Consider the following 26,150-nt stretch of genomic DNA (forward strand, 5'->3'; position numbering starts at 1 on the left):
ACATGGAGTTGGGGGTAGGGTGTTAGCGTGGATAGAGGACTGGTTGTCAAATAGGAGGCAGAGAGTGGGGGTCAATGGGTGCTATTCGGATTGGCGGTTGGTGACTAGAGGAGTGCCCCAGGGGTCGGTGCTGGGGCCTCAGCTTTTTACCATTTATATAGATGATCTGGAGGAGGGAACCGAGTGTATGGTGTCGAAATTTGCTGATGACACCAAGATTGGGGGAACGGCAAATTGCGCGGAGGGTGTGGAGAGTCTGCAGAAGGATCTAGATAGGCTGGGCGAATGGGCCAGGAACTGGCAAATGGAATTTAATGTTGGCGAGTGCAAGGTGGTCCACTTTGGTAGGAATAATGGTAGGAAGGATTATTACTTACGTGGAGAAAAACTGCAACAGGCGACAGTGCAGAGGGACCTCGGGGTCCTTGTGCATGAGTCGCAAAAACCCAGCTTGCAGGTACAGCAGGTGGTCAGGAAGGCGAATGGGATGCTGGCCTTCATAGCGAGGGGGATTGAATATAAAAGTAGGGAGGTCTTGCTGCGGCTGTATAGGGCATTGGTGAGACCGCAGCTGGAGTACTGTGTGCAGTTTTGGGCGCCGTACTTACGCAAGGATATTTTGGCCTTGGAGGGAGTGCAGAGGAGGTTTACTAGGCTGATGCCGGAGTTGAGGGGGTTGAGCTATGAGGAGAGGCTGAATAAACTAGGCTTGTACTCGTTAGAGTTTAGAAGAATGAGGGGAGATCTCATTGAGACATATAAGATGATGAATGGGATGGATAGGATAGAGGTGGAGAGACTCTTCCCGCTCAGAAAGGACAGTAGGACTAGGGGGCACAGCCTCAAGATAAAGGGGGGGCGGTTTAGAACGGAGTTGAGGAGGAACTTCTTCACTCAAAGGGTGGTGAATCTCTGGAATTCTCTGCCCGTTGAAGTGGTGGAGGCTACCTCGCTAAATATTTTTAAGACGCGGGTTGATGGGTTTTTGATAAGAGAGGGGATTAAGAGTTATGGGGAGAGGGCGGGAATGTGGAACTGAGCCACGACAGATCAGCCATGATCTTATTGAATGGCGGGGCAGGCTCGAAGGGCCAGATGGCCTACTCCTGCTCCTATTTCTTATGTTCTTATGTCACAAATTAACTAATAAACTTTGTGAAACAAAGGGCAGATTTCTACCTGCGCAAAGTAAGTGCCAATTAAAATACATATTTGACTGCCAGAAACTAAATTTGTGCGTTTTTGTTTAGAGTCATAGAGGTTTACAGCATTGAAACAGGCCCTTTGGCCCAAGTTATCCATGCTGCCTTTTTTTTAAAACCCCTAAGCTAATCCCAGTTGCCTGCATTTGGCCCATATCCCTCTATATCCATTGTACTTGTATAAATATCTAAGCGCTTTTTAAAAGATAAAATTGTACCCACCTCTACTACCACCTCTGACAGCTTGTTCCAGACACTGACCTTAAATCTATGCCTTCTAGTTTTAAGTTTTACAGAAGTAAACAAGTAGAATGGAGATAAGGTGTGTGATTCCCCCAGCAGCACCCCGCCCTCCACACACACACACACAAACACACACACACAACGGATGTGGCAGCCTCTCTGACAAGCAGAGCACCTCTAACCCCTCAGCACAGAGAGGCATCATCGTCCCCCCGCACTCCTCTACCACTGTAAGAATGGGTCGCTTTCTCCTTCCATACCATGTGCGTGACCTAATCCTCCTCCTCTTTATCCCCTCCTACAACAGTGACACTGCGAGATGGGGTCTCCAATCCCCTCAGGCCTTGCCTCCCTCAGGTCTCTCCTTTCAGGTCCCATCCTTTGGCAGTGCCAACTTCTCAAGTGGCAGGGAGAATCTAGAGGTCAAATCCGTTCTCCCCACCCCCCCAAGCCCGACCCCACCCATCCCCTTGGGGTACCCTTCCATCGCAGCCTAGCAGCAGCAAAGGGGCACATGGTACAGCACTTATGTTCTTCTCCCATCAAAGTCCATGGTGCCAGGGTAGGTTTGTCAGGACCTGCACCAAAGCCTACCTGCTGGATTTCCCACCGGGGGTGGGCACATCGCAGGAGGGAATTGAATCAGCCTTCCAGCCCTAAATTAACATGCATATGAACAATTTTGAATATTCATCAAGTTCCCATCTGGGCGGGAACCTCATCAGCGCCAGCATGGCCAGCCTGGAGTATCGTGATAGGTTTCCTGTCCAGTGGGACTCCTGATTTCAGCTCAATGGCTGCTTTGGGCCTTCAGGATTCCCTCCAAGGGCTAGCGGGCCCAGTGAATCCTGACCAATGATCATTAGGATGAACCAAACATTTTAAACAAGATTTGCTGCAACTGAGTAGTTTTTAATTAATCAAATTAGCAATAAACAGATAAAAAAAATTTTGGTGCAGTACTTGCTGGAGCAACGCACGTCATGGCCAATGCATGAGTTGAATTTCTTCCTTAATCCTTCAGCTCTGACCACATTTGCTGAAAATGTGAGCTGATAGTGGTGTGATAAGGTCAACAGGGCACCTGGGATTTGGACCAAAAGTGTCTCACCAAGTCTGACAGCATCTGTGGACAGAGGATAGAGCCATCGAACGGCCATCCTGACTCAAAATGTTGGCTGTATTCTCTCTCCACTGTCAGATCCGCTGAGCTTTTCCAGCATTTTCTGCTTCTGTTTCAGATTCCAGCATCCACAGTATTTTGCCTTTATTTTAGGACCAAAAGTCTAACTTTAGCCAATGCAACTCAACGACACAGAACATTAAGGTAAAGTTAAGGTAAACTTAATGGTAAGTTACTTGGGTAGTGTGGATGAGCAGCGAGATCTCGCAGTCCGTGTGCACAGATCCCTGAAAGTTGGTACCCAGGTTAAGAACATAAGAACATAAGAAATAGGAGCAGGAGTAGGCCATCTGGCCCTTCGAGCCTGCCCCGCCATTCAATAAGATCATGGTTGATCTGTCGTGGCTCAGTTCCACTTTCCCGCCCTCTCCCCATAACCCCTAATCCCCTCGCTTATCAAAAACCCATCAACCCGCTTCTTAAAAATATTTAGTGAGGCAGCCTCCACCACTTCAACGGGCAGAGAATTCCAGAGATTCACCACCCTTTGAGTGAAGAAGTTCCTCCTCAACTCCGTTCTAAACCGCCCCCCATTTATCTTGAGGCTGTGCCCCCTAGTCCTACTGTCCTTTTTGAGCAGGAAGAGTCTCTCCACCTCTATCCTATCCATCCCATTCATCATCTTATATGTCTCAATGAGATCTCCCCTCATTCTTCTAAACTCTAACGAGTACAAGCCTAGTTTATTCAGCCTCTCCTCATAGCTCAGCCCCCTCAACTCCGGTATCAGCCTAGTAAACCTCCTCTGCACTCCCTCCAAGGCCAAAATATCCTTGCGCAGGTGCGGCGCCCAAAACTGCACACAGTACTCCAGCTGCGGCCTCACCAATGCCCTATACAGCCGCAGCAAGATCTCCCTACTTTTATATTCAATCCCCCTCGCTATGAAGGCCAGCATCCCATTCGCCTTCCTGACCACCTGCTGCACCTGCAAGCTGGGTTTTTGCGACTCATGCACAAGGACCCCGAGGTCCCTCTGCACCGTCGCCTGCTGCAGTTTTTCGCCCTGTAAGTAATAGTCCTTCCTACCATTATTCCTACCAAAGTGGACCACCTCGCACTTGCCAACATTAAATTCCATTTGCCATTTCCTGGCCCATTCGCCCAGCCTATCTAGATCCTTCTGCAGACTCTCCACACCCTCCGCACAATTTGCCGTTCCCCCAATCTTGGTGTCATCAGCAAATTTCGACACCCTACACTCGGTTCCCTCCTCCAGATCATCTATATAAATGGTAAATAGCTGAGGCCCCAGCACCGACCCCTGGTCTCTCCCAAACCTCTCCCAATCCTCTTCTCGCCCACTACTCTTAGCTACTCTAAACGCCTCCGCTTTTAATTTAACACTTTCCTTCACCTCCTTCGTTATCCACGGCTGATTACCTCTCCTCCTACGGTCCTTTTTGACCATCAGAATAAATTTCTGCTGAGCACCAAGAAAGATCTCCTTAAAGATCCTCCACTGCTCCTCAGCAGATCTACCTTCCAACGCGCTCCCCCAGTCCACATTCGCCAATTCTTCTCTCATCCTACCGTACTCCCCTCTGTTCAAACAAAGGACGCGCGTCCGGGAACCCACTTTCTCCTCCTCCATCTGCACCAGAAACTCCACCATACAATGATCACTCTCCCCAAGAGGATCCTTCACCGCAAGGTCCCTGATTCTACCCGCCTCATTACATAATACCAGATCCAAGACAGCTCGCTCCCTCGTCGGCTCCAACACACACTGTTCCAGGAAACTATCCCGGCAGCATTCCAAGAACTCCTCCTCGAGCCCACCGCGTCCAACATGGGTCGACCAATCAATATGCAGATTGAAATCCCCCATAACTATGGCCGTTCCATTCCTGCACGCCGCACTTATTTGCGCGTTAACAGCCCGCCCCACCTCCAGATCATTATTCAGGGGCCTATTGACGACACCCACCAGCGTCTTCCTCCCTTTGCTGTTTCTAATCTCCACCCACAACGATTCCACTTTCTGCTCTTTGGCTCCAATATCATCCCTTGCTACCACCCTGATGCTATCCTTAATCAGCAGAGCTACGCCCCCCCCCGCCTTTTCCCTCCCGCCTATCCTTCCTAAACACTTGATACCCCTGGACATTCAGCTCCCAGTCCCTGTCACCTTGCAGCCACGTCTCTGTAATGGCCACCAGATCATATCCATTTGTGTCGATCTGCGCCACCAGCTCATCCACTTTATTCCGAATGCTTCGTGCATTCAGATAAAGTGCCTTCATCCCAGCCTTCACCTGGACCCTATTCATACTCATGCCCCCATTCCCTTTAATATTGGGACATCCTCGGCCTCCACCCTTACCTGTACCCTCTCCTTAACTTTAGTCCTCGTAATGTCACCTACCCTCGCACCCTCTCCCCCACTAATTAGTTTAAAGCCCTGTCTACAGTCCTCTTTACACGATTTGCCAGGACTCTGTTCCCAGCACAGTTCAGACCTACCCCATCCCGCCCGAACAGGTCCCACCCACCCCAATATTGGTGCCAATGCCCCATAAATTCAAACCCATTCCTCCCACACCAATCCCTGAGCCACCCATTCACTTCCTTAATCCTGTCAACCCTACGCCTGTCTGCACTCGGTTCAGGCAGTAGCCCAGAGATAACCACCTTGTCGGTTCTACTTTTTAATTCCATTCCCAGCTTTTCATACTCCCTCCCCAGATCCTCAGTTCGCATTTTGCCTACGTCGTTGGCACCCACATGAACCACAACGACCGGATTCTCACCCTCCCACTCCAGGTTCCTCTGCAGCCCAGTTGGGACATCCCGGACCCGAGCACCAGGCAGACAACACACCCTTCTGTGCACTTTGTCATTGTGACAAAGGACAGTGTCAATACCCTTCACCCCACTATCCCCAACTACTACTACGTTCCTTTTCACCTTCTCTTTGCCTATGCCCTGCTGCATCACTGTACTGTGTGCAGTTTGCTCACCAACCTCACCTCCCTCGTTCTCATCCAGACTGGAAGCAAGAACCTCAAACCTGTTATGCAGATTGAGATGCTGAGGCCTCCGCTCCCCACCCCCCTTCCTCCTCTCTCCACCCCCCTTCCTCACTTGCACCCCATTGACAAAGGCACCCTCTCTCCCCCTGATGAGCCGTTGATAGAGTTGTTAAGAAGGCATACGGTGTGTTAGCTTTTATTGGTAGAGGATTGAGTTTCAAAGCCATGAGGTCATGTCACAACTGTACAAAACTCTGGTGCGGCCACATTTGGAGTATTGCGTACAGTTCTGGTCGCCGCATTACAGGAAGGATGTGGAAGCATTGTAAAGGGTGCAGAGGGGATTTACCAGGATGTTGCCTGGTACGATGGGAAGGTTTTATGAGGAAAGGCTGAGGGACGTGAGGCTGTTTTCGTTGGAGAGAAGGTTAAGAGGTGACTTAATAGAGACGTACAAGATGATCAAAGGATTAGATAGGGTGGATAGTGAGAGCCTCTTTCCTCAGATGGAGATGGCTAGCATGAGGGGACATAGCTTTAAATTGAGGGATGATAGATATAGGACAGATGTCAGAGGTAGGTTCTTTACTCAGAGAGTATCATGGGCGTGGAATGCCCTGCCTGCAACAGTAGTGGACTTGTCAACATTAAGGGCATTTAAATGGTCATTGGATAAACATATGGATGATATTGGAATAATGTAGGTTAGATGGGCTTTAGATTGGTTTCACAGGTCGGCGCAACATCGAGGGCCGAAGGGCCTGTACTGCACTGTAATGTTCTATGTTAAAGGAAAAGAGCACATGAGAGACAAAATAGTGATGTCAATTAAAGATTAAAATTAGATCTGGAAAGACAGGGAAGGAAAGATTGAATTCATAGGTGGGCACTGGGAGGGGAAAAGGAAAAGTAAGAAATTAAAACAAAAGCTTTAAAATTTAAAAACCAAGAGGAACAATTTACCACCTGCAGGCATGAAACTCCAAAGTTTTAACTGACCCTTTCCAGGCCTTCAGGGAGCATACATAAACAGGGTCCACATGCTGTGCCTTAACATTTAAAGGAAAGTTTAATTCATATTTACACCACAAATGGAGCAATTTCTTAACAATGGGAAGTTGATGCCGATTTCCCACTTCCGTGACATTAACAGAGGTGTCACACAAATCATCCAGCAATCTGCAACAGTTCATAAAGACATATCTGTCGCCACAAATTGTGGCTTTTTAGGCACCAATAAAGGTGTGTACTGTGAACTTGCCATTTTGATCTTGCAAATTCGGCATCATTGATGTGACCGTGAACCTCGAACATGATACTTTCTAACTGTAGAAGCTAGACTTTTAATAAGGTGTTTGTTTTATATATTGTCACATCACAAAAATAAATATAAAGAACGTAATTGCAGCAATTCAAAGTTTAGTGTTGCAGTTTTGGGTTATTAACATAGTAGAGCATTCATTGATAAATCTAAATGACAATTTACAAGAGCCAAGCATTAAATTGATACGGACAGATTGCTGTTTGAAAATTCAGAATAAAACTGAGCTGAGATCCAGATTAAAGTTGGCACTCAAACTTCTCAACAGATCCAAATAAGTTTTTTTTTAAATTGATGCTCTTATTTATTTCATTGGATTCCCATCACCTTCCTTTACAGTCCTTGTTTACCTCTGGATAGCTTGACACTCTGACATACTCTGAGAGTTTGCCAGAAACCAGGTCAGGACCCAGACATGACAGGTCCTGACAGTAGCACTCATATTTCTGGGATTTCCTTGTAGATTTCACTTAGAAGTCTATTGATAAGTTTGGCAGGGGGAAGAATGGGTATTCAAATGTTCATAGATCTCATGCTATTGTGGAATGCTTATCTGAGTTGAAAGTGAAAAATTAACAAGATGATAACATGCTATTTAGAACTTCTCACACCATCACATCTTGCGGTTTTAATGAGTACATGTTGCTTTGTCTTATGCTGTGCTCAGCAGAACAGGATTGAAATCAGGATGGAAACTGTAATTAGCAAAGATGTACTTCTACGGTTATCCTGAGAATGGCCAGTTATTTTCAGGAATAAAGAAGATTGAGTTTTTGGTGGAACTTAGTTTTGCATTACTATTCTGCCACCCTGTATGTTAAGTTTTACGTTTTTTTATTAGTGTCACAAGTAAGCTTACATTGCGTCCCATGTCTGCACGGGTTTTCTTCGGGTACTCCAGTTTCCACCTACATTCTGAAAGACATGCTGGTTAGGTGCATTGACCTGAACAGGCGCCACAGTGTGGAGTCTGGAGGAATTTCACAGTAACTTCATTGCAGTGTTAATGTAAACCTTATTTGTGACTAATAAATAAATTTTAATTGACACTGCAATGAAGTTATTGTGAAAATCCCTTAGTCACCACACCTTGGCACACGTGTGGATGCACAGAAAGAATTTAGCATGGCCAATGAACCTAACCAGCACATCTTTCGGACAGTGAGAGGAACCTGAGGATCCGGAGGAAATCCACAGAGACACCAGGCAGAACGTGCAAACTCCACACGGATATTTACCCAAGCCGGGAATCAAACCGGGTCCCTGGTGCTGTGAGGCAGCAGTGCTAACCACTGTGCTAACCTAGCTGCCTGGTTGGGCATGTTTTTGAATCTTGATTTCATTAGTAAAAGAGGTGGAAGTCATCCTTGGTTCTATGTCTTCTTCTAAAACTAACTCAGCCTAAAGGTTTTTCCCTTTTTTTTCTTGGCTATTATTCTAGCATCTTTACATGCTTCTTCAAATCAAGTTGATTAACTGTGATATTCTTCTCACCCAATTGCTAAAAATGTGTGGTATATACACAGAATGAGGTGTTTCAGAATGATCTGCAAAGTAGGATTAAGTACTGGGACATAGTAAAAGTAATGGTTAGTTTGAAATAGAATGTATTTTTCTCTCTTCTCCTTTCTTAATGATAAGGCTACTTTTGAAAACTGCAGTCTACAGAATCACCATACAATAATGTGTAAGATAACAATTCTTGATCTTTGATTTGACTGGAGAGATATCATTAAAGTAGCTGGTTACTTTTTTAATTCAATCATGGGTAATGGGATGCTGGCTGCCCATTCTTGATTGTACTTGTGGAGGTGGTACGGAGCCACTTTCCTGAACTACTGCAGTACATTTGGTGTCTCACATCTGCACTGCTGTTGCGAAGAGAGTTCCAAGATTTTGACCCAGTGACAGTGAACGAATGGTGATATTTTTAAGTCAGGGTGTTGTGGGGGAGATCTTGCAGGTGGTGATGTTCCCATACATCTGCTGCCCTTGTCCTTCTAATGGTAGAAATTGCTGCTATAGTGTATTTGTTAGTATGTCAAATATCATTTAAATATATTTTATACTAATATGTATGTCATCCCGGGAAGTGATACGATTTCACATGGTTCACTTCTCTTGCATGATATGTGTAAAACTTGACCAAAAACAAGCAATTGAGGGGAGGTGATGGCCTGGTGGTATTATCACTAGACTATTAACCGGAAATTCAGCTAGTGTTCTGGGGATCTGGCTTCGAAGCTGCAAATGCAGATGGTGGAATTTGAATTCAATAACAAAAAAATCTGGAATTAAGAATCTATGAATGACCATGAAACATTTGTTAATTGTCGTAAAAACCCATCTGGTTCACTAGTGTCCTTTAGGGGAGAAAATCTGCCATCTTACCTGGTCTGGCCTACATGTGACTCCAGAGCCATAGCAATGTGGTTGACTCTCAGCTGCCCTCCAAGGGCAATTAGAAATGGGCAATAAGTGCTGGCCAGCCCATGTCCCACAAATAAATTAAAAAAAAAAGAAATACACCACCTTTACATGCTTGGGAGTTGCATAAAATGACATGGCAACAATTGCATGCAGATTTTGCTGGTCCGTTTGAGGGACATGTGTTCTTCATTATAATTGATGCACACTCAAATTGACCAGAAGTTGCAATCATGAGATCTACTATAACTGAACAAACTACTGAAAAACTTGATGAAATTTTTGCAAGATCTGGCAAACTAGAACAGGTTCCTAGTGATAAAGGTTCACAGTTTACTTCACAAGAGTTTGAGGATTATCTTAAAATAAATCATTTTCAGCATATAAAATCTGTACCTTATCATCTGTCAACAAATGGATTAGCTGAAAGATTCATACAATCCTTGAAACATTCCTGAGAAATGTCAAGAGAGCAAGATGCATTGTCATGCTGTGTGAATAGCTATTTGGCATCTTATCAAAGCAGTAGTCATGCAAAGTTCTTCTGCATTACTACTGTTTGAAGAGAAAGTTGGAAACTGACCTCCAGAAACTTCAGAGATAGTAGTGTGTCAACAACAATTTCAAGTCACTAGACATGAAGAAGGCCAAACGACACTCATTTCAACAAGGAGATCAAGTGTTAGTGCGCAATTTTGTCATAAGTGAGAAATGGATGCCAGCTCTAGTTTTAGCAAAGGCAATTTAAATTTCTTATTCAGTTGAAGCCAAAGATGAACTAGTTTGACGACACCATGTTGACTAATTGTTATCTTCCCAAAATGATTTCTCAAAATCATGTCTTTGAAGCACTAACTTCTTATGTCCCTAAAGTTGTGAACACTATTTCAGAAGACTTAGTTGAATCTGAGTTGCTTGATGATTGTGCCTTTGCTACTGCAGCATGTGAGAACGATGCCAACTCAGTTCCAGGAGAAGTGTCTACTGAAGTTCCAAATCATACTTCTAGATTCAAGGACAGTCAAATTTCAGAAAGTCATTTACAACCAAAGAGGAACTGACGTCTTCCTGATCAGCTTTCTTATTGACTGTGTATAATGATTTATGGTGCATAGTATTGTGTGCAAAAGTATTATTGATCCTATATATAAGTAATTCATTGCCATGACCACAGACATAAAGGGGGAGTGTTGCATGATTGCTTTAAAAGCCCATCACATGATTTAGTGATTATGTCATTGGGTTTCTTAAGCTCCTATTTAGTTTCATTTTCCATACTGTGCAGGCAACAGCTCTTTCAGCTATACAGACAAAGCATACCATTCTTAAAGAAGCTCTTACTGTGTTTTTATATTAATTGCTAGATTATCCCCATTATTTATCTTTTCCTTCTATTAATTTTTGGGCATCTTTTGTTAGTTTTAAAACTTTCCCGATCCTCTAGCTTACTAACAGTCTTTGCCACAGTGTATGCTTTTTCTTTTACTTTAATACTATCCTCAACTTCTTTAATTAACCTTGGTTGATTTATCCCCTTCCTGGAATCCTTCTTCTTCACTAGGACACATCTTTACTGTGATTCATGAACTATTTTCAATTGCCGAGCAACTGTCTTTTCTGCTAAACTCCTTTCCCAGTTCACTCTAACCAACTTTGCCCTCATTCCTTTGCAACTACCCTTACTTTGGTTTAGCACAATTATTTCTGACCAAAGTTACACACACTCAAACTGAATGCTAAATCCCACCATGTAATGGTCACTCTTTCCTCTGGGATCTTTTGTACTGATGTGCTGGACTCCCCCATTATTGAGTATATGGATATTTGTGGGGCCTTCGCTTCTGATAAGTTGCTTAACTGTCTGCCACCACTCACAACTGGTTATGGTATAACTGCTATGTGTACAGCACAGACCAACAATTAGAATTTGAAGTTTTATAATGCTGTGTGTAAACTATAGTGCTCCAATGCTTTTCCACATGCAGTTCCGATATGGTCAAGTGATGTTGGTCTGTTTATCATCCATAACTGGCTGCCAGCTCATGGTTCAGAATGACTAAAGAATTCAGTTCAAAAATTAGTGTAGTTTTGGAATTGAATTTCTAATGGAAGAAACTGTAGGCAAACACAGCAGCTGAATTTTGGTAGAGAAATGTGCTATAAACTGCAAAGAGATAAATGGTCAGTTCACTTATTTTGCCAATGCTGCTTGAGGGATAATTATTGGATAAAAGAATTCTTCGGATATTTCCATTCACTCTTTTGCATCTGCCTGAATGCAAAGACCTCGCATCTCATCTGAAAGACAACCCCTTCAAATATTCAATATTGCCTTAGCACCATAGTGCCAGCCTAGATGATGAGTTCAACTATGTGTTTTTACTGTGTATCACAGTATTCATGAATAGATGGCCCTGGGTTTGAAGTGCAGAATGCTATGTTGCCTCCATGATGCCAGAGCAAAATACAACAATAAGAGTGAGCAAACATTTGGGGAAGTTTTGTGAACATGGAGGTTGGAGAAGGAAGCATGCACATTGGTAGAACTAAAAAGATCACAGACGAGATCTTACTGGCTCGACTCACCTGTTGATCAGCATGGCGAGCGTGGCTAGCATGCAAGGTCAAAAATACAATTCACATCTGCGGGTTCAACACATTTTTTTCCACCTTCCGGGTGTTTCCCCCTCACCAGTGAGACATCTGCAGTAGCGGGAATCAGATGTCATGGTCAAGCTGGGGGTATCGGAGGCGATTGAAGCCCCCGGTTGGTCAGGGATATAGCCTGGCAGTGCCCACCTGGCACTCTGGCAGTGCCCAGTTGGGCACCATAGGTGTGTATGGGGGCAATGGCAAGAGGTGGCCCCTGAGTGGGGGTAGGACATGTGGAGGTGGGGCTATGGCCATGCAGGGGATGGGCTATGTATGGAAGGGGTTATGTGGGGAGGGGTGTTTGTATAGGGAAGGCTATGCAAGGGAGGTTTGCTTGTATGGGAGGGGCTATGCAAGGGCAGGTCATGGAGGGGCATCATGTCAGGTGTCTGCAAGTGGACTCACTGGGAGGGTTGTGATCCCCTGATGGTGTGGTGGGAGGGAGAGGGATGACAATGCTGCCAATGATGGAGAGGGTGGGCAGTGCGGTCCAATGTTTGTGAAGGTGAGGACTGCAAGGAGGTCACCTAGTACACAGGCAGATTGGGGCATCCTGCACGATGGTGTTCGAGCGAGTGCTCTCAAGCTGGCTACCCAAGTGTACTTAGGGTCCCCCAGCCCCCACCCCTATTGGTGCAAAGCTCCCAGCTGTCAGAAAACTGAGTGCTGGAAGATTGCAGTGCCAAGATTGTCCAAAAGACTGGTATGGAGGACTCTTGATCTCACGCTGTTATGACACTCAGAAGGCTCTTTGTGAAAATTCTCAATCAGCCACAATCCTATCCAAGCCCATCCCATAACCCCATGCATTTACCTTAGTTAGTCTGCCTGACTCTAAGGGGCAATTTAGCATGACCAATCCACCTAACCCGAATATCTTTGGACTGTGGGAGGAAACCGGAGCACCTGGAGGAAACCCACGCAGACACGGGGACAATTCTCCCCAACTTATGTTTTAAACCACTAGGAAGAAAACTAAAAAGCAAACATCAAAGGCAATATTCCCAGTAATATGCCTATCCTTATTAAGCCAGAGAGCTAATGGAAGCAACTCAAATCCCATTTGAGCAGTGCAAAAATAAGGGTTTAAATTTGTGAAGCTTTGGACAGCTTTGAAATTGCAATGGCTGTACCAGAAAGGCCAGACTGTACCCAAACGGTAACCAAGACTAGATAGAGCTGTGGCTGTGAGACTAAACTATTAGTCTCATTGAGAGTCTTACTTTGAAGAAGATGAGATAACATTTAAGAACAAGAATAATGAAGGAATAAAAATGGCAGAAATAGAAGAGCAAAGAATAATAAGGAAAGATGATAAGTCAAACTAATAGGTCTATGTACAATACCTGTGAACCCAAATCAAATAAACATTATAAAAACTTGGGAAATAGAAGCACAAGTTGTTATAAGGAGGCAAGTTGCTTGACTATACTGATGGAGTCCAACATTATATACAATAACTCCACCAGGAACTGAAATCATTGAAGCTTTGAGTTCCTGTATCATTCTTTGTGATGGAATCTCTGTTTGCTCTTAAAATGGGCTGTGAATATTCAGAGGGTTGAACCTAGGGTGATGTTTCCTAATGCCTGGGCTTCGAGTGTCCTCATCTCATTGCAACCCACAAAGTTTGGAGGCCAGTATGCTGAATAAAAGAGTCAAATTAAACTTGTTAAGGGCATGGTTTTATGTAATGTGTTGGGGGGGAGCCAGTGCAGGGAAATGGGTTAACCCTTAGAAATTGTGTTTTTGTACTGTGGATCATTTACAAATGGGATTACGTGGGGCTAATTTTTCGTGTTTCTGAGTGAGCTGGACCACTCCAGCCAGAGCCCTATTTTCTCACCAAACTGCCCGATTTTACCACTATGCCACATCCATTTTTGGGTGCAAAAACATGGTAACATTAGGCATAAGACCATTAATGCGATCTGCGCACACACAGATATCCATCTTCCCAAGGCCCAAAAATGGCCGCAATCCAATTCATGCCTGAATCGGGCGCAACGGCGAACTAAATTCATTTGCATGTATTTAAATTGAATTAATGGACTGCCTGCCCAACTTTACCAGCATTTCCCTCTTTACCATCACGTTCGCGCATCCGGACTTGGCATGAAACAGACATACTCAGCAAAGGTCTGTTTCGGGCATTCTAGCTTCTGGAGAGGTAAGTTCAGAGTTTCCAACGACTCTGTGACTCAGATCGGTGGTGGTGGGGGGAGGCGGAGGCGGGCCAGATCATTTTTTGGTGAGGAGGGATGCGGGAGAAGAGAGGCCTGATCATTTTCTGGTGGAGAAGTGGGGACGGAGGCCAGATTGTTGTCTGATCGTAGTGGGGACGGGGAACACATGGGAGGCCAGATTACTATCTGATGGTGGAGGTGGTCGGGGGTGGAGTGGGGGGGGGGGGGGGGGGGGGGGCGCGGGGGGGGGGGGGGGGGGGGAGGCAGAGGGAGGCCAGATTGTTGTCCGGTTGCGGGGGAGGGCTGGGGTATATCGCTCCAGCTTTTCGCTCGACAGGGGCATGTTTTTCAAATTTTTTTCTCACTGCCCACGCGGAGTTCAAAACTCCAATTGTTTCAGACCCGATAAGCCCAGCCCACTGTGCGATTCAGACCCGCAATATTTTTTTCAGGCTGAGTGCGTATGGGGGTGCCTGAAAACAGATTTCCAAGTCGGATTTAAATTGCATCCAGATTCATCACTTAGAATGAAAATGGTAAAATTGGGCCCCGTATTGATGTAAGCACACATCCGAGTTGTGCCCCCAGTGATGCTTTTGCCCAGGACCCTCATGGAAGTGAAGTACCAGGAACTGAAGTCCTGACTCTGCATACTTACAGTGAATCAAGGAATGCAATCTAGGCTTGAGAGCCAGGATCAAACTTTATAAATTCAGTCTTATGGGTCAACAGGCCAAGACAACCTATGATTGATAATACTGAAAAATGCTAATGACTGACTGACAGAAATTGCAAAAGGTGCAAACAATAATTTTCTAAAACACTTTGAATAAAGTTTTTATACAAAAGGCCTGGAAGGTGACAGATGTTACAGCTCAGTGCAAAAAGAGGAAGGAATAAGCCTGTACATCAAAGAACAGTTAGCATCGGGTCAGTAATACACTATGAGCAGAATTTTACTGCCTCGTTTGTCCCAAAACTAGAAAATCCCACCCAAAGTCAATGGACCTTTCCATGTTCTGCCTCTCGTCTACTCCAATTCCCAAGGTGGGCAGGCTAGTAAAATTCTGGTTAATATTACTGACTATGGTAAGGGATAAGATCCCAATGCGCACTTGGAATAATTTGGGTTATTCATAGAGCATAGAACATAGAACATTACAGCGCAGTACAGGCCCTTCAGCCTTCGATGTTGCGCTGACCAGTGGAACGAATCTAATGACCCTCTAACCTAAACTATTCCAATGTTATCCATATGCCTCTCCACTGACCATTTGAATGTCCTTAAAGTTGGCATTCAGAATTAGTAGGCATGAATTTATATAGGGCATGGTACACTTGGCTAGTTTACTGATTTGAGATACTTACTGAGGAGATAGACAATGAGGATGCAGTACATCTGAACTTTCAAAAATGATTTGTAAAAGGGGTGCACAAGAACAATATATTTATTTGCACTTTGAATATAATAAAACACCCCATGGCAGTTCACAGGAGCATCATCAAACAAAACATGATACCAAGCCATGTAGGCAAATGTTAGGTCAGATGACAAAAAGCTTGGTCAAAGATTTTAAGGAGTTTTTAAGCAAAGCAAGGTAGAGAAATGGAGAAACGTGGGATGACTGAGAACATGGGGCAGGGAGAGGCAAGGGGTTGAGGGGGACGGTGTGTGCCATCAGAGAGATTAGGTCCTAGACATTTGAGAGTACAGCTACCAATTTTGAAACAATTAAAATATCTGTGCTCATCTAATTCTGAAGGAATTAGATGAGCACAGATATTGCAGAGTTGTGGGATTAGAGGGAATTAAACAAATATGGATGGGCAAGGCCATGGAGGGATTTGAAAAAAAGATTGAGGATTTTAAAATTCAGACATTGCTTGAATAAGAGCCACTGAACATAGGAATGACAGGTGAACAGGTGCAAGTTAGGACACAGGCAGCAGAGTTTTGGATTACCTCAAGTTTATGAAGTCAGAGATCATGGCAGGAAAATTGGGGTGTAACCTGTTGGCTGTAGTGCTGTCCTTTCCTACCATTTTTTTGACATTTAGCCAAAAAGAAAACAGGACGCAGGACATCATTCCCAAATTGAATAATCCCACCCTGCCAGCAGCTTGGGCCTTTTAAAGGGCACCCCACTGAGACAGAAGAATCAAAACGTCAGGGCAGTGCCCCCCCCGCCCCCACCCCCGCCCCCGCCCCCAACAGGATATGGAACACCTGTCTCTCTTCCAGGGATACAGAACGCCCACACCCACAGAATTCTACCCCCAGACAAAGAACCCTCCCTTCACCATGGAATTTCACTCCACCCACTCCAGCTGCAGAACTCCTGGTACCTGGGGCCCATGGAACCCCCCTCCCATTTGGTAGTGCCAGCGATCAGAGCCAGAGTAGGGCTCTTGCCTGGGGGCTGAACTCAGCTGTGCACCTCCAGCAGGTTCTGTTCACCAGGTGCACATTGTGAGGAACCTGTCGCTGTGCTCTCACACTGATGTGAATTGATAGTGCAACATGGGATGACAATCATGCGTAAATGCCTGATCTGCATGTACTCTGTCCAGATTCCTCATGATTTTGGAAACCTTTTTGCTCAACATTCTCTTCCCCAAGGACAATAGCCCCAGCTTCTTAATCTATGTAACTGAAATTCCTCATTCCCGGGAACATTCTTGTGACTCTTTTTTTCACATCCTTCCTGAAGTATGGTGTCCAAGACTTGATGCAATACTGCAGTTGAGGTAGAACAATGTTTAATGCAGATCTATCATAACTTCCTCACCTTGTGTACAATGTTTCAATTTATATAGACTAGGATCCTATAAGTTTTATTAACTGCCCCTTCAACTTGTCTGTCACGTTTAATGATTTATGCGTATATACATCCCAGGTTCCTCTGCTCCTGCATGAGCTCCTTCAGAATTGTACCTTTTATTTTATATTGTCTCTCCATTTCTTCCTATCAAACTTAATTACTTCATACTTCTCAGCATTAAATTACACCTGCCACTCCACCAGACTGTCTATCTTCATTTGAATTTTAACACTATCCTCCTCACAGTTCACAATACTTCCAAATTTTATATCATCTGTCAGTTTTGAACTGATGTCCTGTACGCCAATGTCTGGGTCATTCATATAAATCAGGAAAAATAGGGTCCTAATATCCTTGCAAAATTGCAGTCCACCTGGCCCTGGCTGTTCAATTTCTCCCATTAACACATTGTGCTAACTCATCTTTTTCCACCATTAACACTCCTATTTGTCTTATGCCCAGGACAAACTTGACTATATCTCCTTTGCCTCGGTCTATCCCTGCTTTTCTATTCTGCCCTACCTCCCCTTTCCAACTATATAATTCTGTACATTTCTGACTTTCTTAAGTTCTGCAGATGGATGATTTAGATCTGAAACATTGGTGAGAATTTTATCAGCCTGTCTGTCACAGGAATCAGAGAGGGTGAGGGGCAGACCACGGAAAGGTACGTTGACATCAGGCAGGATTTTACTGTTTCGGGTCAACAAATACTGGTTTTGTGAATGAAAGAGTTCAAATAAAAACAGTTGAAAAGAAAGATATTAAAACAGCAAGAATTAGAAAACATTAAATAGTTTAATTCAATTAACAAGATAAATCTTCATCACCTTATTTTATCTTCCAAAGTAAAGACAATCCAATCTGTAACTAAAATTGGTCTGGAATCATTCTTTGTGGGACATTTTTGCACTGGTTTAATCATTACTGGCAAAGTCTGAACAAACTTTTCCAAGAACTAAGAAACTGCCGTAGACCAGTATAAATACTAATTTGATTAAAGCATTGCATGTTAATGATGCTGGTTCATTTTGCAAAGGGTTTAAAATATTTAGTACTTTTTCTTTGAGTAAATGTTGCTAGGAGTGATGCCTAAAGAGGATAAGTATACTTATTCAGCAAGTGCTTAATTAGTTCCAATAGCATTAGACTGTACAGTGATCATATATTAACAATAAAATGATGATACTGTTCTTTATAAGCAATGAAACTAAAAAAGGAAATAACATTGAGCAATATGAGTTATGAAAAGAATGTACTGTGCTCACTGTTGGAAAGCGTGATTCCCTATCAATTGTTAAAGTTTTGTTAAATTGCAATTACATTGTTACAGTTTCGTGACAATTGTAATGTTAAGGGGACTTGATACTGAGGAGGAACTGGGTGAGTTTGTGACTTTTTGCTTTGCTGTCTTGGAAATAATAATAATCTTGTTTTAAGGTGCAGGCTAACTTCAGACTCATTCTTCTTCAACATAGAATTATTGGACTTAACATTCCTGCTCTTCAAAAGGTGACAACTTCCTGGTTCCATGATAGCATGATTGAAGGTGGGTTGGGGAGGAATCTCACAGAAGTTGGCATTGGTGCTGCAGACTGTTTCTGAGTAATTTTCCCTGAGGTAGGTCATGGAAAGCCAGTCTGCATAATTAACTGGTCATTTGTGGGGTGATTAGGGACAAGGGCTCCTCATATAAAAGTCCAAGCAGGTACCTAGAGGATCACCAACCATCCTGAGTAAGAAGTTCTGCTCTATACAGAATTGGCCTTGAGTTTTACTTTCAAACAGAATCAAACCTGTTCAGAGTGTGCCTTAAGATGGAGACACTTCTGCATTCCCCTCCCACAGTTGCAAAATCCACCTCTGACAGCAGGGCCGCTGTCCTTTCAAAGGCTCTCCTTTATGGGACAACTGACCTATATCTGGCTCCTTACTTGGTCACCTCTAAGAAGATTTCATAGGCAGGTACCCTGACTATCAGAGCAAGATTCAGTCCCAGAAACGGTCCTGATTCACACTCATATCCTAAGAACAGATAGACTTGCCCAAATGTTTGAACTAAGGCAAAATAAGCTTACATGTTTCTAGAAGGACCAATAGATTCCCAAATACAAATAAGGTTTGGCATTGTATTTACATGCTATGTAATGTCAAATATAAAAATGTGAGCTTACTCTCTCCAAAAAAAGCAAAATCCACTTTAATCTCCAGTTGATCCTGCAAGTTTAGCTTGGTTCAAAGTCCACATTTCTTCACATCAACATGAAATTGCAATATAAATGCAATTCTGGTTATGTACCTTGTCCTCATATACCCAACATGTTCGGAGATATTTTAACTTTCTCTGCTTTGTTTAAACTAGTTCAGCAGTGTAAACGAAGCTGCCCCACAGGGGCCCATCTGATTTGGCAGGAACTTCATGAATTTATGTCAATCAGGTCCTTATTGTAGAGATAGGGCCCTAAAGTCACTTTTACAACTGGATCATGGAAGATCAGCCATGATTGTTTAATTTCGTCTAAGAGTTTAATAAACTCTTAAACTAAAAGTGAAGGACTTCTAAGCTTAGTTTTTAAAAATGTGGTGCCAGGACAGCGTCACAAAAGAGTTTGGGTCATTACTATTCTGGGCAAACCCATCTGTGTTTCCAAGAGCCTTGCCAAACACCCACCACCCATGCCTTGATAGTTTATCTTCTTGCCAGTCTGGTGCTATCCAATATCCTCCTCACCTGAATCCAGCAAGGTGTCTCAGGATGCTCTTTTCAGGTAGCAGCTTGTCGCTGCTATTTAAATGAAATAGGCCAGGGTTCTCACTGTGCCCCCTGGATAGTCTGCCACACATGTTTTCCATCCAACCATGCAGGAATTAAAACACCCCTTCAAATTTTTAAATCTGGGATTTAATCATATTATGGTATAACTCAATGGTCTTGTTTGTGTGTTGTGATTATATTCTTTTGTCTTTTTTTAAAATTCAGTGCTAAAGTAAATGACTAAATTCAAACACAGTTTCGCTTCACTTTAACGTAAGCTTACTGTAACATAAGTTTCAAAGTGAGGAAAAATTAAAGTCATTAGACTTGCTATTATTCTTCCATCTATCCAACTGGCTGTTTAATAGATCAGATAATATTAGAAAATCTAATAGTTCAAGCCCTAAATTCTTCCTCTCAAACAGGATGCAAGCGTGTCAGTTGGGGAACACATCAAAGGAAGGAACCTTTCTGTCTGATACCGACTCTGTAGCATTTGCAGAATGGAAATCAATATTAATAAATAAAAGGACTGGTTACTTCTGTAACTAACCCTTATACTGAAAGAAAAACCTTAAATGTTACTTCAAATATTGCCAACTTCATGGTGTAACACCATTATTTGTTCTAGATAAAGAATTGTAGATGTAAGTTTCATGGTATCAATAATCGCAATTTCTTTCTTTATTTTTGTATGCAGAGCAGGTAAATTGCAATCTAACTCAATCAGAATACACACATTTCGCACACATGTGACTAATAGTTATCTTCAACATTCCTTGTGGCTAAACTGGCCTAATGACATATTTCAGTTGAGAAATATTCAATCACATAGGTCATTGATAACTTCAATCTGTAAAAACCAATATCTCAATTTTAACTCAAATATGCAACACAGTAAATTAGTAAGCACATAGTTACAAGAAACTTAAGACAAACAGGCATATAAGCCACACTTTTTAAAGCAAGGTTTAACTTGTGGGGTTCAGTCTAAATGCAAGTTGCTAATTACTTTTTGACAGGCTGGGGGGACTGATAACCAAACTTTGGGTACAATCTATAAACAGTGGGTGGGATTTTTTCATTTTGAGATTTTGAGGTGGGGCAAAATTGTGGAGTGTTTCCCTCTGTGGTGGCAGGCAGATAAACGTGCCACATCTTCCAGCCCCAATCTCCTTAATGAAGCACCCAGCTGTTTCACATTGTATTCCATGGTGAGGCAGATTTTGATGGTGCATACTACATCAGTCATGTCCACGTACCATATTGAAAAGGCATCCAACATCACTGGCCCACCAATGAAGAAAGAAGGTGGACCACCTAAAAATTAAAATAGATCTCTGAGAACACTCAAAGGCCTGAATATGGATCTCCTGAGAGTGAAGGTGGATCTCCGGAAACATCCTGAGGGTGGAAGATGGACTCCTCCACTGGCAGGTCTACCTGCAGATGCTCCTTCCACCCACTGTCGTGGCATTCAAGGCTATGGGCAGCCTCCATCCAAACTCCAGAGGCATTTCCAGGCAATGTTTAGATGAATCCTGATATCTGCACATTACCTTGTCCCAGATGTGATTCCTGCTGGCATTGCACAGAGTCTGGCAATTCAGGGGAGGGACAAGGGGTGGGTCTTCACCTGCATCTCACTAATGGGATGCAAGTGAGGTTCACACTGTCTTCGGATGAGTTTTCCAACCCGCAATGGTAGGCACCAGTGGAAGATCCGGCATGGGTGGCACTGTGGCACAGTAGGACAGCATGGTAACATTGTAGGGTGGCACAGTGGCACAGTAGGGTGGCATGGTGGCACAGTGGTTAGCACTGCTGCCTCACAGCATCAGGAACTGGGTTCGGTTCCCGGCTTGGGTCACTGTCTGTGTGGAGTTTGCACATTCTCCCCATCTCTGCGTGGGTTTCCTCTGGGTGCTCCAATTGTCTCCCACAATCCAAAGAGGTGTGGGTTAGATGGATTGACCATGCTAAGTTGTCCCGTAGTGTCAGGGGGAACTAGCTAGGGTAAATGTATGGGGTTTATGGGTGGGACTGTAGCCAGTGTAGACTCAGTGGGCCGAATGGCATCCTCCTGCACTGTAGAGATTCTTTGATTCTATTCTATGATCCCACTGTAAAATCACACCACCGTGAAACCAATTTCTGCCTCTTACGCCCACCATCAAAAACGCCAGTAGTGGCTTGGGAGAATTCAGCACATGGTCCTTCTGCATGCATGTTAATGTTGTGCAAAAAACAGCGCACAGGAATTATGTGATTTAATTTTCCACATCTGATTAGAAGTTTCAGTAAAGGAGCTTAGTGTTTAAATATACAACTATATCATAAAATAATATCAGTGTTTCAACTTAGAATATTTAATTTCCAATTTTTATTTGTTTATTCTACCATCCACACCGTGATCTTACTGTTAATGTTTGTGCACTGGTTATGTTGACACTTTTATAAGAGAAATTTCAGAACATTACAGAAAAAATAAACTTGCTTACCTGTGAAAGACCCAAATAGATGGACACAGTTTCCGAGATGTATAAAAATTTTCCTTCTTGATTTAATGCAAATACAAATCCATCCAAAGACTGTGAAGAAACAAACAGAAATCTTAACATTGGTTTGCCATTTGGCACACTAGTGACTCCTTTGTACAAACAACATTCTACAAAATGTCATTTAAATTATCTTACAGCATAACATTGCAGTGAAGGATTAATTTCTATGTTTTTGTCATGATTTTTCAATGTTATCTCAGCAAATGATATAAAATTAACAACTGAAAAGTTTATTCAAAGCATTTTTTGTTAAAGCACAGGAAAATAGCAAAGACATCACAAAATAAAAAAAAATCTTTCTCTTCCTTCTGTAAATAATAGTGTAATGATGGTTTTCTCTTTTGGTGACCTGATTCTCTTAAGAACTTAGGAAACTTCAGTTTCAAGATGTGACTAAAAATTTAGTTTAAAACACAAAGGATATACAAGGTAAACAAGACTTTAACCTCGGCTGTGGCAGTTCTTCAAAGGGTCAAATTATATTGGTTAGTGCTAAAGACCTCTCCCAAGATCTGAAGCACTGAGCTAAAGTCCATTACAATTATACCTTTTTGAAATCTACTCCTCCTAATTAACTGAGACTTGATTTCATTTTACGTTAACATATCAGTCCAAAACATGATGGATACCTTAGCCAATTGTGAATTTTGTGGTGCGAGCAGTTTGCAGACCTTTGTCTTTAAACAAACCCCAGCTAGAACTCTGCTACAAACCTAGCTCCTCCCATTAACCACATTATCACATGGCGCTGTCAATCTAAACCCACCTTACATTCCTTTCATCAAAAACCCCAGGGGACCTATACTATTTGTAAATTAAAGTCCATTAGCTCTCTCCTAACTAAACACTGCATGGCTAAAATGAGTAATCATCCTGTTTTCCCAGCATCTCAGCTGCATTCCCTCTCAACACACCGATTACCTGTAGAAAAAAATTAAACTTTAAAACAGTCCCCTTAAACAAAAAAAAAGCAATAGCACACTAGCATCATACAATCGATCTAATCTCTCATCACAGAACAATTCTGCCTCCCAGGAATCAGTCTGGTAGACCTTCACTGCACTCCCTCTACGGCAAGTGTATCCTTTAAATAAGGAGACCACAACTGCATAAAATACTCTTAAGTGTCGTCTCACCAAGGCCCTGTAGAGCTGCAGTCAAAAATCCTTGCCCCTGTACTAAAGTCTCCTTGCAATGAAGGTCAACATACCATCTGCTTTCCTAACTGCCTGCTGGTACCTGCATGCTTGCTTTCAGTGACTGGTGTACTAGGACAACAAGTCCGTTTGTACAATAACATTTTCTCATCTATCACCATTTAAATAATACTCTGCAATTCTGCTTCTCCTTGTAAGAGGATAACTCCACATATATCCACATTATACTGCATCAGCCATGTATTCCACTCACTCAACTTGTCTGAATCAACAAAGCCTCTCAAAATCCTCCTCACCACTCACCTTCCCAGAAAGTTTTGTGTCATCTGCAAACTTGGAAATATTACATTTGGTTCCCTCATCCAAATCACTGATGTATATTCTGAATAGCTTGGGCCTAAGCACTGATCCCTATGGGATCCAACTAGTCAGTGCCTGCCAATTTTGCACACTAGCCTCTTATGGGATGTTATCAAGAGCATCCTGAAAATTTAAAAACACCACGTCCATTGGTTCCCCTCATTGTTTAATTAGGTACATCTTCAAAAGACTCAGTAAGTTTGTAATATATGATTTTTCTTTCATTAATCTAGTGACTTTGTCTAATCTTGTTGATATTTTCTAAGTGTCCTGTTATCACATCCTTTTCTAATAAACTTGAGCATTTTCTCTACTACTGATGTTAGTCTAATGAGAACGTAATTGTCTGTTTTTTCTCTCCTGCCCTTTTTTACAAAGTGGTGTTACATTTTTCACTTTCCAATCTGCTGGGACTGTTCCAGAATCTACAGAATTTTGCAAAATGACAACCAATGCATCCACTATTTCCATGGCCAACTCTTATGTTCCTGAGAATGTAGATTATCAGACCCTGGAAATTCATCAGCTTTCAGTCCCATTAATTTCTCCAACACTATTTTTCTAGTCATGCTAATTTTCTTCAAATTTCTTCTTCTCACTAGGCCCTTGATCTCTTTGTATTTCTGGAAAGTTATTTGTGTCTTCTTTGTGAAGACTGAACTAAAGTCGTTGTTTAATTGCTCTGATATTTCCTTGTTCTCTATTATAAATTTCCCCGTTTTGGACTTTAAGGGTCCTACATTGGTCTTCACTAATCTTTTCATATACTTATAGATGCCTTTGCAGCCCGTTTTTATGTTATTCGCAAGTTTACTCTATTTTCCTTTCTTAATCAATCTCTTTATCGCCCTTTGCTGAACACTGAACTTCTCCCAAACCTCAGGCTTGCTATTTTTAGAATCATAGAATCCCTACAGGGTGGAAGGAGGCTGATAATCAGTCCCAATGCTTCAGGAGTCCCTCCACCCTACAGCATGTCTCCAGCTACACATTTCCCTGGTCCATTTTCCTGTTCCTGCTCTCGTAGTCTGTGGCACTGGGAGCAATATTGAGATCACTGCCTTTGAGATACTGCTTTTTAGTTTATTGTCAGGTCCCTATATTTGACCTTCAGGATCTCATCCTCTTTCTTACCTATGTCGTTGGTACCAATATGGATCACAAACTTTGGCTATTCACCGTAATATGTTCTTTACTTACAAACGGAAGTGAACAAACTTATTTTAAGGCTTACAAATAAAGACAATCACTTTCAAAAAATAGAGCAAATCATCTTTGTATCAACTAAATAAAATTGATTCTTTTCAATATGATATTTTAGTTGCATGGACAAAATAGTATTCCTATGCTTCATAAATGTTTAATCTCGGAGTGGCATATAATCAATACTGTGTTCTAGCAGGAACTCAATCTCTGGGACTGAAGGAAAAAAATTACTATTGTTCACACAGATTTTTGTAACTGCCTCAGAAAAAAAACACAAAGCCAGGTATTTCAGTAATAGGACAATGAGAATAGTCTCGATCAGAAGCAGAATAATGAACAGAATTTTAGAGTAGTTCTATTATCTTTTACACAACCTTGACATATAATAACAAGTGAAATGGATTAATCGAATAGACCAAACATTACAGTACCAATTAATCAGATAAATAATTTCATGACAGTTCTTAAATAATGTGAAAGCAGCTTCAGTATTTCGTACAAATATAATCTTATAATGCCCAGTTTCATTACTCACAGTATTTTGTTAAGACTTTCATGTATATTTTTGAAAATGCATGGAATTTTGATCAGTGCAATTTTAACTTCACAAAATCTTACTTCTTAAAATTGTTAGGGCACATCCATTCCTGAGAAGATACTCAACATCAGGGCATTCAGGAAGAGCTATACAAAAGCCTCTCAATTGTAGCGCACAACAGTTAATTATAAAAATCGAAATAGCTGGAAATTTCAGCAGTTCTGATGTACAGTCACTAACCAGAAATGTTAATTCTATTTCTCTGTCTACAGATGTTGCCAGACTCTGGGCATTTCCAGTTTTTTTTGTATCATTTTTAGATTTCCAGCATCTGCAGTACCTTGTAATCTTATTAGTTAATAATCAATTATGATTATTAAACCATTAAGAAATACTGCCAGCAAAATAAAAAAAGGATATCTAGTATATTATCAACATCAGCACACAGTCAATACTATGTGTGTAATTTATCTTTGTAAATTTAAATTACATACATTCTGAAACTCTAGTTAGTTTGTTGCACTGTATGTTAAAATGAAATATCAAGTTCATTCCTGTTCAC

The 26,150-nt window shown here is 42.4% G+C and overlaps 1 protein-coding gene across 3 annotated transcripts in view; it reads right to left on the minus strand.

Annotated features, from left to right (window-relative positions):
* Positions 1–26,150, minus strand: part of npas3 (neuronal PAS domain protein 3) — a 1,239,764-nt gene that overhangs the window by 388,486 nt on the left and 825,128 nt on the right. For all 3 annotated transcript variants that reach the window (XM_080202857.1, XM_080202858.1, XM_080202859.1), the window contains exon 5: positions 22,268–22,357. In XM_080202857.1, the coding sequence (XP_080058983.1) occupies positions 22,268–22,357 (90 nt within the window). The remainder of the gene's footprint in view (positions 1–22,267; positions 22,358–26,150) is intronic.

This window comes from Carcharhinus amblyrhynchos, chromosome 14, assembly GCF_965287045.1.
Source record: "Carcharhinus amblyrhynchos chromosome 14, sCarAmb.v2.hapA, whole genome shotgun sequence".
Classification (NCBI taxonomy): domain Eukaryota; kingdom Metazoa; phylum Chordata; class Chondrichthyes; order Carcharhiniformes; family Carcharhinidae; genus Carcharhinus; species Carcharhinus amblyrhynchos.